We start from the raw sequence: 17,334 nt of genomic DNA, 5'->3' as shown, positions 1-17,334 counted from the left end.
TTTCAAGCTGAGTCGAGTCGAGCTCGGTCTAGCTCGAACTCAGCTTAAAATTTTTTCGAGCTCGGCTCGGCTCAAACTTTTCCGAGTCGAGGGGAGCAAGTTAACAGAGCTAACTCAGTTTGTGTACAGCTCTAGTCAACATTAATAGATCAGTATACGGATTATTCATTTTTTTTTTAAAAAAAAGAGAGGAAAAAACATGGTCCTTAATGTTTCAAATGAACAAATCTACAACATCCAATGTGTCCCATTATACTTGATGAATGGCCGAAATGCTGGGACCAGTTTATTCATCATTGCCAACGGGAACCGTTGGTTCAGATTGACTGGGGTGCTCCAAATACAATTGCACACACAAAGGTTCACTGCTCATCGACTTGATCGGTGTAATCAATGGAGGCTGTTGCCACTGCTTCGTGTCGGTCGGAATCCAAAGCTGTGTTTCCTTGTTGCCTTCCTCAGGAAGAGAACGGACATATGCCGTGATCTCCCAGCTGCAATCTGTTAAAAATGCAAATTTACAATTTGGATTGAAGAAAAATAAAAATTGAAAAAGAAAAAGACCAAAACGTCGGTATTTATTGGTGGGGGATGCTTTTTTGGGTGAACATGGTGGACACTAATACAAGAATTTTGGTTTTTTTTACTTTAATCAATGGTGGAAATACCAATGGTCTTGATTCGACCTATACTAGGTTTATGGTTCCCAACGTTAGCCTATTCAAAGCAATGATTTACATGTACGCCATAACGGCCGTTACGTAAAGGTAATGATGGCAACTGTTACATGTTACGGGGTCATAATGGCGGTTGCAGCCCCTGTAATGGCCCATTACACCCCTCGTAAAAGGCCATAACGGCCCTTTAACGGTCAATTATGGGGTCCATATGGGTTTTTTGGGCCACTGGTAGATTTCTCCGACATGGAAAGGAATTTATGACAATGACTCATCCGCCATGTACATGGCATACACACATATCGATCTATACAGCCCAAATTATGGGGCCCATTGTTTTGATGGAGCATGGCTAAAAGAAAGATTGATTGAGTGATCCTAGCCACCCAAATGGTAAACATCAAATACACAGCTAAAAATGAATTGCTCAGTTCAGATAGTTAAGATTTTCCAATCAGTGTGATTTTTCCAGCCATGCTCCATCCACAAACACACATGATTCAGACAGTCAGGATCACCTATCAAGTATATACCACATATACAGGATCATAGGCACGTGAATGCAAAATCAAGAGAAGGAAATGAAACTGAGAACAGCCGGCATTTTCAAGCGTACCATGTGGGAGAGCTTTAGTAAGGGGTTCAGCCACCGATAGCTTAATCAAGAACGACCGCAGAGCAAACTCTAAACCAGTTTCTTCCACCTTTGAGCCATATGACAGGTTCACCGAAAGCTTGAATACAAATCTCTCAGCTGGGATATGCTCCTTGTTATAGAAGATGACCGCCACCCTCTCCACCAATCCCTGGTTTGAAAGAAAAGCCTTCAGAGCCTGTTTAGTGCATTTTGATGGTGCATGCTATCTAGCATGAAGTTCATGTCAATGAAGTAAAACAAGCACTTGAAACTGATGCATTGCCGACAGGCACATTTGGATGCACAATCAAGTTGAATTGCAGTTATTAGTTCAATAAAGTGGAAATAATGATATTTTAGATACCTAGTCATTTATATTTTCGTGAGTCTGAGCTCCACATGACAGTTATGTTACCTTTAAATTTGGCTGAAGAGAATGTAACTGAAATTTGTGGGCTACTTCCTCATTTGAATCCAAGGAAAGTTCATTGATTTTTACATATCCTCTTGATTAAACTGAATGCTTATCGCAATTCAATCTGCTTGTGCATCAAAACACGGATATGGCATTTCGAAAAGCTGTTGTTCTTTCATCTACAAAAAGCAGTTGCAAACACTTAAAAGAGTTTGGTTCTTACATATCCTCTTCCTTAGACAAAGAGCCTAGGGCTCTCAACGGGTTCAGGTCCTAGAGTCCACGTACCTGGAATGATTGGGTCTGGGTACTTTTGCGTTCCCGTTTCACTTTTTATGACCCGGACCTGGACCCGATCAGATCCAGGTACCCAAAGGCCTTTGGATCTTAGTCACGTGTCGGATTCAGTCAAATAAAGGCATTTACATGATAGGGACCACCCGATGGATGGACTAAATCACACTCATGTGTGCCCCTTTGACAGACACGACGTTATGTAAATGGCCACTCCTACATGCATATGGCTTACCAAACCTCATTCCATTGCTAGATAACTTAATATATATTAATATGTATAACATTACTAAGAAAATTAACAAACCAGGCCCAATACGGTAGACCCGACATGAGCCCTAATGGACCTGATCTTTCACCAGGTCCAAAATGGTGGACCGGAACACATCCCAATTTCTAAATGGTTCTGAAAATTTGGAACCGGACCCATATAAATCAGGTTGGATCCAACAGGTAACCATGGGTCTAGGCACCTGTTTTATAATCCAGTCCCAGTATCTGAAAACCAACTATGATAAAATCTAGATCCAATAACCAAATGAATACCCAAAATCATGTGTGAGACAATGTAACAAGTTTCAAGAGACAAAAATGAAAAAAAGGAAACAAGAACAAGATAAGGATAGTCCTCATGCTGCGTGACTGCAACCCTATGGGCAATCCAGCAAGGCCAAAAATTGACCCCACACAATCCAGAAATCGCTGCATAAGCCCCACACACCGACAAACCACACCCCTTCTTTCCCACTGTTGAAAATTGCCATAAAACCACCATGAAGAATGGTGCTTTTCTTGCCTTGAGGTTTCAAAAAAGAAAATATAGCCAAGAGCAGAAAATATGGTTGTTTGACATGGTATCAGAGCGGAAGGTCCTATGTTCGAATCTCAAGAGCAGCAAATATGCCTCGCTAATATTTTATTCTCCCACGGGGGTCAGGAAAAATCAGGTCCGGTCCAGGGACCGGGAAATCAAGCCTAGCCTATTTATGGTGTGAGTGTCCCTCCACCCTTCTCAGTATGTTCCCGTGCGGAGTTCCCACCCCACACGTGCGGGGGGTGTTAAGAGTAATAAAGTCCCTCAATATACATTGATACACTACACTCTAACAGCTTAAGCTTTTAGAGTAAATGGTTGTTTGACAATCACTAGTTCCTTGAAAACATAAATCGTGAATTACTATACATGATAGTCTACCATTTTCTTTTCAGATTGTCCAATGCATCAACTAACATATGAGTGGAGTTCGACACGGTGGCACACACGGTGTATAATCACATGTAGCCGATGTTTAATTATAGTTGCACAAAACATTAAGAGAAGCGGCTTGGATGCGGGGTAGCTGGGAAGCACCTTTTTCAAAATGTTAGAGAGTATAAACAGCTAATAAGTGGGAGCGAGTGCGCGAATCTGAAGCATGATTCGAAGTGGGAGCAGTACCTGATTGGACGGGCCGTCCATCTAGGCTCTAATCAGTTTCGCTTTCTTCTAAATGGTACTACATTAGCTTTCTATCACTGGAGAAAATTTGCAAGAAATTGGGCAAATGGAAGAGATCCTACTTTCAAATGCAGGGAGTTTGGACGAATGATATCAGTTTCTTCATTCTATTTCCTCATATGCTTTTTCCATCTTTCTGATGCCGGTATCATTAGTGAAATGAATCTAAGGAAGAAAAATGAATTCATATATGTAAGCAACTACATGCATGTATACACATGCGTGCATTGGCAAGTACAGCAAAGCAAAAGCATGCATTCATTTAATTCAAAAGGAACCTTTTCCCATTCGAAGAGGGAGGTTTAAATTTAACAGCATGTTTGGATTTACCAATTCCATGGAAATGGAAAAGGTTTTCCATTGATGTGAAAAGCTTATGATGTTTGAATAACAAGAAAAGGGAGGATTTCATAGAAGCAGTCATTGCACTTTTCCATAGCCTGGATTCTCTAACAAAAGAAACTAGGTGACCATTGTCTCACAAATATGGGATCTCCACTTGCTATTCAAACAAGATCCCTCAAAATAGAATCCATGTTTCAATAGTGCTCGTGGAAATGATCATTTGCCCAATCATTACTTCTTCTTTTCTTTTATGTTGGAATACATGTATCCAAATATCGCCAAAGGGAACTTAGGGGAAACAAGAAAATGTACAAACTAAACATGGATGGTGAATTTGGAAATTCAAATATTCATGGAAAACCTCATGAAAGAAAAATACTTGGGAGGAATACTTTAGGAAAGAGAAAGGAAGGGTATTCATGATCACGGGATAGAAAGTATAAAAAAAATCTTAAAGGGAGACTCATGAATTTCTGGGAAGAGCAAAGAGATTGGTAAGGATTCCATTTTGATAGGGAAAAAAAAAGAACCCCTCAAAGATGGCATCTTCCATCAATGGAGTCAATTGAAGTGGGGGACGCTTGAGTGGTATAGGTACCACCATAAGCTGCAGTGGTACCGGGACACACATGATGCATGCATAAAATCCAGTCCGCCCATCAAATGTGCAAGTGCATGTTACCTCCATGGCCCAAAAATCAGGCTCATCTGTGAATCAGGTAGGCCACACCACAGGGAACAAGTTGGGAGGGAACATCTACTCTTGACTTGCATGGAGCGCCAACCGTATTGTGAATATGAAATCCTGGTCATTAAGACCCTTCATCTGGTCTGGATGAAGGGTCAGGCTGAAAATCAAGTTTTGCAATTCAGATGGGCCACTGTGTAAATAAAGGGTGGAGGCCCCCTCTCACATTGATCCGTGTTGTGGCTCACTTGAGGTTGGATCAGGGTATTTTTGGTGCCTGAGGTGTAATATGAGGTGACACGCCTGATGGTCAGGTTGGATGCCCTTCATACATCACATGGGCCCCACATCTGCCCAATATCACTGCAAGCTTACAGTTGTACTGGTACCACTCAGAGCACACCCCATTGAAAATTGGCCTTAAAAACCATTCATCTTCCAATCCTCTGGATGATAGATAGATGACTGGAAACTATCGAAGAACGCAAGATGCCTCTATAATCTGAATGGAATATATGGTGGAAATTTTGTTTAAGGTGGAAGCAAATTTGGAGATCAAATTCAAAACTGTGTACAAATGGTCCATTTGTTGAATTGGAGAGTTGTTGGGAGGGTTTCAGCTTGGTTGTTGCCAGTTTGAGGCAAATGAGGAAACGAGGGACCAGATTTTTTTCCAGCATGAGCTTATGCAGAGGCAGTTAAGTTCTTGGTGACACAACAGAGGGAAGATGAACTTTTTTGTAGAAAGAAGAATGACAAGACCCCATCTATCATGAGTCGTGACTCAGGCCCTACAGATGGCTGTCCATTGTTTATTATGGAAAGAGATGTAAATAGATTTTGAGGTTGATGCCAAACAGCTTACGAATATGATGAATCTTATGAAGAAGTGTGACTCAACAAACCCACACTCTCCGATGTATTTAAGTTCTTTGTTTGAGACCGAATCTGAATGGAAAATGCAAATAATAATAATAATAATAATAATTGTGAATCTTCATCCAATTGTTTGGTTTAGAGCCCGTTTGCATACTAAAAATGTAAAGAGATTTGGATCTGTTTTAACTGCCAACATCCACTGATGATGTGGGACCCAAGAGTCCATCTCTATCCATGTCAGTTTTTCTTTTGTTGGTTGGTGTAAAGAAGTTCCACTGCTACAATCTATTTCCTTTCAATGCCAGTTTGAATAGAATCAATTGTACTAGTGGTAGAGCTGGACACCGAGTCAAGCATGGCACAGCTTGGCTCGGTTCGGTCAATAGCTTGAGCCGAGTTCGAGTTCGAGTTCAAGTTGCCAAGTCAAGTTCAAATTTGAGTTTGAGGTTGTACATAAAATCCAATCCATTCTACAGTAGAAGTGAAAATTGAAGATGACTTATAAACAGAAAAGTGAAAATATTATAAACTTACAGTGTTCACAACATTGGATGCGTTTCTGGCTTTTTCTACTATAGAAGAGGAGATGTGTTTGTCGAGCTCGAGCTGCTATCTAATTCTTCATATAGGTACTCGTTCACCTCTCCTGAATCAGAAGGTGGAGAGAGTTTTCCATCATGCTCTTGTATAGTTTGAACTAGATTTTTCAAGCTTTCTTTGTGAGCAGATTTATACGAAGTACCCAACACCCTGTAAAATGCACCAAGACTAGAGAGGAACTTGGATGGTTCGTTACTCTTCCTCTTTTTGCTCGTGCTCGATCCTGCTTCGGCATCATGTTGTCTTGGAGGATATCGTTGATGTATAGAAGCCTCTTCCATACTACGTTTCAAGGCAAGTTGGAATTGCTCTTCTTCCAATGCTAATAATCCATCTTCCTTCTCTGCATTGGAATGTTTGGATGGGGTAGAAAGTTTCTTATTTGAATCTAGAAGGGCCTGAAAAAGAAGTTGGACCTCCTCTGGGGCTTTAGGACATGGTTTTGCATTACCACCCCGACATGCTAGGTGTAACCTAAGCCGATTAGTTTTATAAGAAAACTTTGCCCCACACAAACCACACATAATCTTCATTTTTCCAGACCTTGGGGAGTGGACTAGGGAACCATAGTCCCAAATGTCGGTCGATGGGTCAGATGACGACATATCTACACTCCATGTTTTGGAAAAATTAGTATTTTGGCATAGTTAGAAATCAAACAAAAATTTGAAACTGACAACTTGACGTAAAAGCTAAACAAAAGGTTGCAATATGATAAACAAAAGCAATAATAAAATATGTTCTAACAATTAACATAATATAAAGAAAATAAACAAAAGTTATTGTATTTCTTCAAATGTGTAAATTGTAATACATTCAAGTACACAATGATCCACTTTCAATAGATTAACAAATAACAATAATTTATGATATGCTTCATGTTGATGTTGTTACAGGCTGCAGTCACGTCTTGAGATTCGATCTCATCCTCAATATCAAAACTATTACATCCCCAAACCGGACGCAACTAATCTTGTGTACAAATTAATGCTTTAACTTTTTTTTTTTGTGAAAGTGAGCTCCGATGCTCACTCACGATCCTATTCCCCATGCTAAAAGCAGCTTTTAATGCCACTATTGAAATTGAAATTGACAATGTCCTGTGCCATCACTGCTAGTGTAAGGTATTTTGCTTCACTAACTCTCCTCTCCCACCACCCTAAAACATCAAAGTCTGAGTCCGAGCGCCTTATGATTGACTCTTTGAAATACAAGTCTAACTATAATTCATTTGTCTGATTATCCGTTTCTTCTTGTGCTAAGAAAGATATGTATTCATTGAGTACATTGTCATCACTTATAGAAACACATGGAGCTCTAACTTCTTTATCACCTGTTGTGACTGTGGGTAAAGTAGAAACATATTAAGTGTACAATTCTTCGATTGTATCACGAACCTTAGAGGTTTCGATTACCGCCCTTTCAACAAAATAAATATTTATAAAAATGAACTTAACCAAGCCCATATTGCCCCAAGGATCAAAACAACTACTAAGGCCATTAACAAATAGCATTCATCCCAGTACTTATCGAACTTCATTTGCATACCAAGTGCAATTAGCTATAGAAAATTTGGACTCTCACTAGCACTTTTTTTGGGGCTTCCTCAATCTTCCAAAGAGAAGAAGAAACAAATTTGCAGTGGGATACTTATTTCCAGAAAAAATCTTCGTGCGGTCATAAAAAAACTTTAAGAAACTTGTGGACTTGTTTTGCATTGCTCCAATCATCTTTAGTAGACAACCAAGCATACATTCTATCACGTGCCGCATATTCAGGAAATGCAAGCTCTAATTTCATGGCTGAATCTAACATTTCAAAAGTCGAATTCCAACGTGTGCATACATTTAACTTCAACACTTTTGGGGATTTTAAATTCAAATGTTGGATTATATCACTCCATATACACAATCTTGAAGGTGATCCCCTTATGTATTTTACATTATCTTATGTTCTTTATAGTGGGGTCAATTGTTTTCAGTCCTTATTGTACAATCAAGTTTAGTATTGGGCACAACATCTAACCTAGAATATTTTTCCCTTAAAAGACAAATTTCGGTTGCCTTTAACTGATTACGTAAGAATAAAATTACATTGTTATTTGTTGAAGCATGATCTAAAGTTATTAAAGAGATTTTATTTTTAATGCCCAGTCTCGTAGACAACTATAGATGCAATCTGAAATAACCAAATCAGTATAACAAAAGTGGCGAAATCTCAAAATTCTCTTACAGGGTTTCCAATCTTCATCAACGTAGTGTGCGGTTAATGAAATGCATCACCTTCTTTGATTGGATGTCATCCACAAATCAGAAGTCAAACTTATTCTGGAGACCGATGCTAAAACTGCTTTCAGTTTGACCTTCTCATTTGTGTACATTTTCATATATTCTCTTGACAGTGACACGGGAGGCCTTCTCAACTTGAGGGATAAGGAATTTACAAAAACACATGAAAACTTTACTATCTATCATTTTAAAGGATTTTTCTTCAACGATCATTAATCTTGCATACCAGTTTCCAGCCTCTCTCTGTCAAACTTATTAGTAGAAAGTTTACCTTCAAAGTCACCCCCTGCAGACTTGGTAAATGAAAGCAACTGTTAGCCTGGAATTGAGATTCTTGATCTCTTTGAACAACTTTACCTATGTCCGTTTAAACGAGTAGTTGACCCCTCAGGATTCTTAGTATATAATAATTTACAATGCATACATCTAATCTTCACCACACCATCAACTATGACTTCTTCAAAGTAATCTCACACTGTTGATCTTTTCATTCCTTTTATTGAAGCCGAAGACACTTCTCTCTCCACAATAAGAGATGTAGTCAACGCATCGACACCGGAGGTAGTCAGACTTCATCACTAGTCATCTATAAATATAAAGATAAGAAACTAACTTTTATGCATTTATCAACACAAAGTGGTATCTACTTAAATGCCCCTCCAAATTTTCTAAACTTGCTTAACTATCTAAATCAATCACCCATTCGAGGTTGGATAGATTATAATGCTTTTATTTTCTCATTTAAATGACGCGCCAAAACTTTGGCAACATCTCCCCTTATCTCTCCAGAAATATTAATCATGCATTTGATTTCCACGTTAAGTATCCACACAAAGTGTGGATATTTGATGGCAGAAATAAATGCAAGAAATATATTCATAGAAAAACATAGAGATGAGCTGGAACAAGCATGTGCATTTAAATCAGAATAAATGATAACATTCCAATATATTGAACCTTGAACTGTCCAAAAATGGGACAATTTGAGGATTTCTATGTCTTCAAAAATACATTGTATCTATGCCTAACAACATAAAAATCCCCAAACAGGCAACTAATTATCCTATACTATAATTTATTTTTAAAAAAAACAAAAAAAAAAAAAATCTAACTAATTGAACAATTGATGAAAATATAATAATTAACAATCTAACTAATAATTTAAAATTTTAACAATTTAACAAAAAAAACACTATTCACATTGATTCTAACAATTTAATAATAAACATGAAACATGATTCACATTAATTCACAATAAACATGATTCATATTAATTCTACTTCACATTAATTCACATGATTCACATTAATTCTAATACATATGATTAACAACGTAACATTAATTCTAACAATTTAACAATAAACATCAAACATGATTCCAAATTTCCAATACATGTAATTTATATATATATATAGGGAAATGCTCACCTGCGCACCTACGCACGTGCGCACCTTTACACACGTATCATGGGTGTCTAATCTGAACGGTCCATGTGATGCGGAATCCCATGAAACCCCAAGAGACAAATTTTCATCCTGATCTAAAATTCTGGTGGGCCATAGCAAAGAGAAATGCAAATCAAGGGAGGAAACTGTTTTCATTTTTCATGGCCCAACAAAGTTTTGGATCAAAGTAAAACTTGGGCCCGGGGGGTTTCATGAGGTGCTGCTTCACATGGACGGTTCAGATTTTGGATCCACATCACGTATGATGGGTTCTCAAAAAAGTTTACACCAGTTATGTGAGAATATACCCACATATATATATATATATATATATATATATATATATATATGTGGGTAAATGCTCACCCGTGCGAACTAGTGCAAACTTTTTTGAGAACCCATCATACGTGATGTGGATCCAAAATCTGAATATATATATATATATATATATATATATATTAATTGACATCGAGTCGGGCTGTCTTGGAGTGGGCACCCAAATACAAATAAAGAGAGATAGAGAGAGCTCTCATAGACATCGGTCGGCCGGGTTACCATGGACAGTGGCCGGTCGGGCACCCAAATATATAGAGAGAGAGGGTTACCAGCTCGAGTGGTCGGACAACGAATGCAACGAGCTCGGATAGAGATGGCCAAGTGGTCGGACAAGGAGGATGGCTAGATAGAGATGGCTGAGTTGTCAGACAAGGACGGCCGAGATTTAGGGCCGCTCGCACTCAGGTCAATTAGGGTGAAAAAAACAAAAAGGGGGAGGGGGGTGCTCTGGCAAAAAATAAAAAAGGAAAAAGAGGGGTTAGGGCTCAAGGCGCTCAAGCGAGAAAGGGCAGAGGGTGTTAGGACTCGGGCGAGTGGCTCTTTATATTATTAATATTATATTAAAAAAATTATATTATATATGTTAATAATATTAAAACCAGGCCAAGTCGATCCAAGTCGAGTTCGAGTCGTGCTTCAAGCTGAGTCAAGTAGAGCTCGGACTCAGCTCAAAAAAATTTCGAGCTCATTAAAACAGTTCTACTTAGCCCGAACCCAATTTCGAGCCAAGTTGAGTCGAGCTTTTCCGAGCCGAGCCGAGAGAGTTAACCAAGCTAACTCAATTCGTGTCTAGCTCTAACTAGTGTGCTTCTTTACACAACATGACATGCAAAAAACAACGTGGAGCCATAGGCCCACTTCATTAGAGGATGTCAACAACTACAACAAATACAAATCTCTAGATGCTCAATATTTTGTAACTAAAAAGCCCTAGGGGTGTGTTTGGATCCTAAATTAACTAAATTGCAATCATCCAATTCAATGTGGAAGAAATGACAAATAGGCAAAGGCACCATTTTAGTTCACAATGGTAAACAAACGCTAATTGCAACCCATGCATTTCAAGTTGGACCTGGCATGACCACTAGTCTGATTTGGGGGCTCTACACATCCCAGAATGTGGCTAGCCCCACTTTGATCATTTCCACTAAATTGGATTGAATTATTGCAATTCAATTAAGTTAAGCATCCAAACACAGCCTAAAGTTTAGCACCTATTGTACTTCCAAAAGGAATCCTTATCAAGAGCTCATAATTGCTGCATTCACAGTCAAGCTAGATTCATATTCAATTCACAGATTGTAATTCATGGGTCCTTGGTGAGTGGAATTAGCTAGGTTTAGTTACCCATAAGCTCCCTCAATTTGTGTCTATAATTCCTTGAGTTTGCTGACACAAGTTGTTCCGCTTGTGAGCCTGTTTTCACTTATTTCCCAAAGCTACTTTGAATCTATTACAATTTGCTACAAGTTCGAGCCATCTCAAGCCCAAGCTTTTGACTCATCTCATGAATTCAAGCCAAGAAAGCTCTAATTGAACTAGCAATTGCCAAATTCAGCGTTTTCTTTGCATTTTTTTATTCTTCTTCTTCTTCTTCTTCTTTTTATTTTTCTTTTTTCATTTCTTTCTTTGGCTCCAGGTGGGCTGAAGTGGTCCATGAGATAACAGTATTGGAGTCTCCTTCAAGGCTTTCTCTACACAACAACCCAACAACGATTTAAAGAAATCACCTTTAGCATTTCTTATCACAACACCAATGCCACATGGGCCCAGGTTAAAGATGAGTTTAAGATTTCTATGTACCAATTGGAGGATATTTTGAAGAGCTCTTGATGAGGACATCACGTCACGTACACCCTTATGTACGTATCAGAGGAGGAGGCGGGCTGCACCACTTTCCCCATGGCTAGGCGAGTACCCGTGATCGTGATGAAGACCCCGTGTGCAGTATGAACATCTGGAACCACACTGGGAAGATGCACATGGGCTGCTTTATGGAGTGATCCAGACCGTTGGATTGGAGGGACGCGACGATCGGTCCATTGGATCGCATGGATCATATGATCGGGCCATTGATCGTTGATTGTCCACATCAGTTTTAGATTTTATCATATTTTAGGATTTAGCTTTTGATTATTTTATATCTGGACACATTATGAGTGTTTTGGTTGATTTTATTTAGACTAGGGCTATTTTCATTAAAGTTCACAAGACGGGGATTATTGTAATTTTGAAACTTCTTGGATCTATAAAAAGAGGGGGGCATGTGATCTCTCTCCCATTGAATTTTGTGATTAAAAATAAATTTATAAAAAAAAAAAAAGGTTTTGCTATCTTCTCCCATCTTCATGCGATTTGAAGATACTTCCATGCGATTTAAAAAGAAGATTGGGTATGAGGTCTCCATCCTATCCCCACGCCTTCTCGTTTCTTCCTCATCCAGGTATTCCCTTTAGGTTCTTAATTCTCCCATCTCAAATCTTCGTTTCCTCCAAAACCCAACTTTCCCATACCCATCCACAAACCAAACCCTAACCATCCTAAACCGATCCTCTCACGCCACACGTGTGACCACACGGCCACGCATGTGAATCCCACCTGCCCCTTTTAGCTTTCCACCGTCATTATATCAAAACCACATTCCTCCATTCCCGAAACCCTAACCCTAAACCTACTTTCGCAAATCACCCAAACCCTAATTTTCACCTTAGGATGTATTAGGTTTCCTATTTTAAAATAGACTATACCCTATGCTAATTGGATGTCCCTACATCCATTAGATCCTAGTTTTGTTTTATTTAATGATCTTATGTTACGATGTTCGTACCTTGGGCCAGGATTATGCATTATTTTCTTTTGATTTTCATGAAATTTGTGATCGATATAGCAACGTTTGTGTTTTTTTGTTAAATATCTTAATTTGGTTATCTGATCTCACATGTTACTTAGTTCATGCATCAGTCCTGCATCAACTCTTGAACTTCAAATTTGATCATTTGCTACTCATCACCAATGATCAATATTAAAGAATATCTTGTTCCACAGAGCATGAAGCGAAGTGGCAACAGATTCGGGTGCAAACACGTGGAAGCATCTATTTCAAAATGTAAGCAAGCATAAACAGCTAGAAAGCAGAAGCACAAGTTCAAAACACAGTTCGAATGAGCGGCACCTGTTGAGAAGTATCATGCGACTAAATACATTGCAAAAAACCCAGAACTCATCTAGAACTAAATGACATCACTTTTGATCCTTCATGTAACCTTTTTCCAACAAAGATGTTGTGTTATATAAGATTCTTTTTATCCTTCATGTAACCTCCCAACAAAATGTTGCATTATAACAGATCCAGCAATTCCTTTCTTTCTGAATTTCCCAACATGAAGATATGGGAGAACATGCCATTACAATCTCACTCCTCTTAAAGTTACCCCACCCCCAACTTCGGAAGACCTCACGTAGCTTACCTTGAAAGATCCATCGAACCCCAAAAGCCTGAGAAGGCGGTCCCAAATAAACTTAGCAAACAAGCAGTTACAAAAAAGATCACCCAAAGTATTTATAGCCTTTTACTCATGAAACACATAGTAAGGAATTTGTGTTGCCTACATTGGCGCCTAGAGGTGATGAAGAGTAAGGATCTTGTCTTTGTCCACCATGGTTGTCCACACAAAAGAAATTGCTAAGAGGGGCCAAAGTGCCCCACCCCGAATCACACGGAGGGGACCCTCCATCCTTATAGAATACATCTACGGACTTGCAGGAGAAACAACTTGCTGTCAATAATTTCCACAATCTTGGACCATCCTCATATCCAGAATAAGACCTCTAATGCAAACTTGAACCGGCTAACTCTACCAAAAGATAAAAGAGCTAACATGAGGATTCACCACTAACTAATTTTCAATACACAAGGGTGGCTAGAAACATTGTTAGTTTTTTTTTTTTTTCCCTAGAAAAACAAAAGAGCATCCTCTTCCAATTTTCAGCAAATGACTCAATATGTAGCCACAAATTAGAGATTCTAGGCAAGGGCCTCGGTTAAAGAGAGAAAATGTGTTCTGCACCATTCCCTATCCCTAGCCATGTAAATACAAGATCTCTACTTTGATAGGAAGGGATTTCAACAAGCTACTTGGAACTCAGAAAAAGAAGAAGGAAAAAAAAAGGCAGAGAGAGAGAGAGAGAGAGAGAGAGAGCAAAGGAATGGATGGACATTCTCGTGAACTGTGGCGAGTTGGTGTTCGGCACTCTAACTTTGACTGTCCTTAATCTTCAACAACAGATGGTCTGGATTGTTATTCTTCATTTGATCTCCACATTCTTCTTGAATTGGCTTGAATTGTATTAGAATTAGGGTGGAGGAAGAGGCCAAGGGAACTTCTCGTCAGTGTTTAAATTATCGGCGATATTATCGAATTATCGCCGATAATTTCGGTATCGCTAGAGTTGCGACACCGAAACTCCCTTTTTTCGTTTCTCTTCCTAATATCGCCGATTTTTCGGCGATTTTATCGATTTTTTGTGAAAAGTCCAGTTATCACTCAGTGTTCACAATATCGGCCGATATATTGGCCGATAATGTCGGTATCGCAATCCAACGATACGAAACACGTTGGAAGAAATAGTCCGAAAAAATTGGAAAGAGAGAGAGAGAGAGAGAGAGAGAGAGAGAGAGAGTGAGGGAAACTTTCAATAGGGTGGATTTCCGCACTTGTAGAATAGATTACCCTGATTGGAAGCTGTATTTGGTGGGCCATTTGAATCGAAGCTCGCCATTCGTAGGTTACCGTAAAGAAAATCTCGATTCCCTTTTCTTCTTTCTTCTATTAGATTGTTAACGGAATTGATTTAGGAAGAAAATGAGAAAAAAAATAAAAAAATCCAGAGAAATCCGGAGATTTGGGGAAGAATCTAGGGTTTCAAGGTCTCTCGGATGAAAAATGGGTTCGGAGCCCTTTTTTATCGGGCGCGGATGTGCTACTGACGGGTTGAGTAGCGAACTCGCTACTGAAGTGACGTCACCAAGTTCTGTGGGTCCCACCATGATGTATGTTTTGTATCCACACCGCCCATCCATTTTGAGAGACCATTTTAGGTCATGAGCCAAAGAATGATTCAGATCCAAATCTCTAGTGGACCCCACCACAGAAAAAGTGGAGAGAGTGACGCTCAACATTAAAAATTTCTAATGGCCATAAAAGTTTTCAATGAAGCTGATATTTGTGTTTTACCTTATTTAATGTTTGTGTTAACTTATGAACAGATTAGATCTCAAATAAACATTACGGTGGACCTTAGGAAGGTTTCAATGATGGGTGTAACTCACGCCACTGTTTTCCGTGGTGGGGTCCATTATAGTTTTGGATCGGCCTAATTCTTTTGATCATGCCTTAAAATGTTCTCTCCAAATGGATGGACGGTGTGGATACAACACATACATCATGATAGGATCCGCATAACTTGGTGACGTCACTTTAGTAGCGAGTCTCGCTACTCAACCTGTCATATAGCTAATCCGCGTCCTTTTTCATCGGGCATGGCTACATGAGGCATGTATGCATCTTTTCACACGTGTAGTGGGCCTCCAATCTGAACTGTTCATGTGATGTGGCATCCCATGAAACTCACAGGAACCAAATTTTACCCTGATCTAAAACTCTGGTGGGCCATAACAAAGAATGATGCAAATCAAGGGAGAAAATTGTTTTCTTTTATAATGGCCTACTGAAGTCTTAGATGAAAGCAAAAGTTGAACCATAGAAGTTTCATGGAGTGCTGCATCACTTAGACCGTTCAGATTTTGGACTCACATCACATTTGATGAGTTCTCAGAAAGTTCTCAGGTAACTCTGCTGCTGGGAAAATCTGCATTGGCGCGGATCAGGAGCCTAGAGATGGATGGTCTGTAAGGGCTCTGTAAGGCCCACCATGATATATTTGTTTTATCTACACCGTCCATCCATTTTGATATGTTATTCTAGGGAATGAGCCCAAAATGTAGCCAGATATGAGGCTTAAGTGGTCCACACCACAGGAAGTTGTAGTGAGAATGATATCCATCGTTGAAGCTTTCCTGGGGCCCATCATGATGTTTATTTTCCATCCAATTTGTTCATAAGGTCTAATAGACCTGGATGAAGGGAAAACATAAATATTTGCTTGCTCCAAAACTTATGTAGCCCCTGTAATTTTTTAAATGGTTGTCATTCAATGATCACTTTTTCATGTGGTGTGGTCCACCTAAGATTTGGATTCATTTCATTTTTTGGCCCATACCATAAAATGATTTGTCAAAATGAGTTAACGGTGTAGATACCAAATCATTTTAGCTTATTATCCAAAAAATAAGTACATCCAATTATCAAATGGACCATACCAAAGGAAAAAGTGGTGATTGACAATTAATGGGCCACGAAAGTTCTGGATCAATCATATATTTGTTTTTTTCTTTGAGTTCATTTACTTTTATGTGTCTTAATTAATGTATGCCAGCTGCATTTGTAATATATAAACTCATTTTTGTTGCTATTAAAGTGATTTTTTATGGCATCGCATGCTTTTTGGGTCCCATTAAATGAAAACTTATTATGTAATGTATTCATTTCGCAATTTTTTATTCCTAAATATGTAAATATGTGTATTTAGCCATGTCTTGAAGTTTCACTAAAAAATTCCATCATTTTCCCCAAGTTTCCTCCCTTTTCCCTGCATTTCCGGTTATCAGCGATATTATCGGCGATAACGATATTATATCTTTATCTCTAGCCAGCGAAACTTGTAGCGATACCGACAACTCGAACACTGCTTCTCGTTAGAAGTAACCAGAACCAATAGTCACACACCTTAGCTTTTAGGAACTAGAGATCTCCAAAGTCTCTAACTCTAGGTTGTGTTCTTAGTTCTTCCATCCAAAGAGTGACTAGAAAAGGGGGGTGTGGATCCTATGCCAAAATTGGGCTAGGTCCTACACCCATCTCCCGACCCAATTGCTGAGATTTTGGAGGAAATTTAGTTGAGATATGGGTTTAGGCCAATAGATACTAGATAACTCACCGCAAATTTAAAGTCAAAACACCAGACCCTCAATGGGAGATTAACTGGGTTACTAATCTGAACAACCTATATATGGTGAGGTGTCTACAACTAACATTAGGAGTGCACATCGAACCGGTAGAACCGTGGAACCGGACCAGAACCATTGGATCGGTCCAGTTCTAGACAGCATCGGC

At 39.1% G+C, this 17,334-nt stretch overlaps 1 protein-coding gene across 1 annotated transcript in view; it reads right to left on the bottom strand.

Annotated features, from left to right (window-relative positions):
• Positions 1-256: 256 nt before the first annotated feature.
• LOC131220983 (DNA polymerase zeta processivity subunit) overlaps positions 257-17,334 on the bottom strand; it is a 29,726-nt gene continuing 12,648 nt past the window's right edge. Inside the window, exons 4-5 of the mRNA XM_058216028.1 lie at positions 1,294-1,483; positions 257-501 (exon numbers count right to left, since the gene is read on the bottom strand). Of these exons, the coding sequence (XP_058072011.1) occupies positions 287-501; positions 1,294-1,483 (405 nt within the window). The 3' untranslated portion in view covers positions 257-286. The remainder of the gene's footprint in view (positions 502-1,293; positions 1,484-17,334) is intronic.

This window comes from Magnolia sinica, chromosome 12 (assembly GCF_029962835.1).
Source record: "Magnolia sinica isolate HGM2019 chromosome 12, MsV1, whole genome shotgun sequence".
Taxonomy (NCBI): Eukaryota; Viridiplantae; Streptophyta; class Magnoliopsida; order Magnoliales; family Magnoliaceae; genus Magnolia; species Magnolia sinica.
This window is presented reverse-complemented; position numbering and strand designations above follow the sequence as displayed.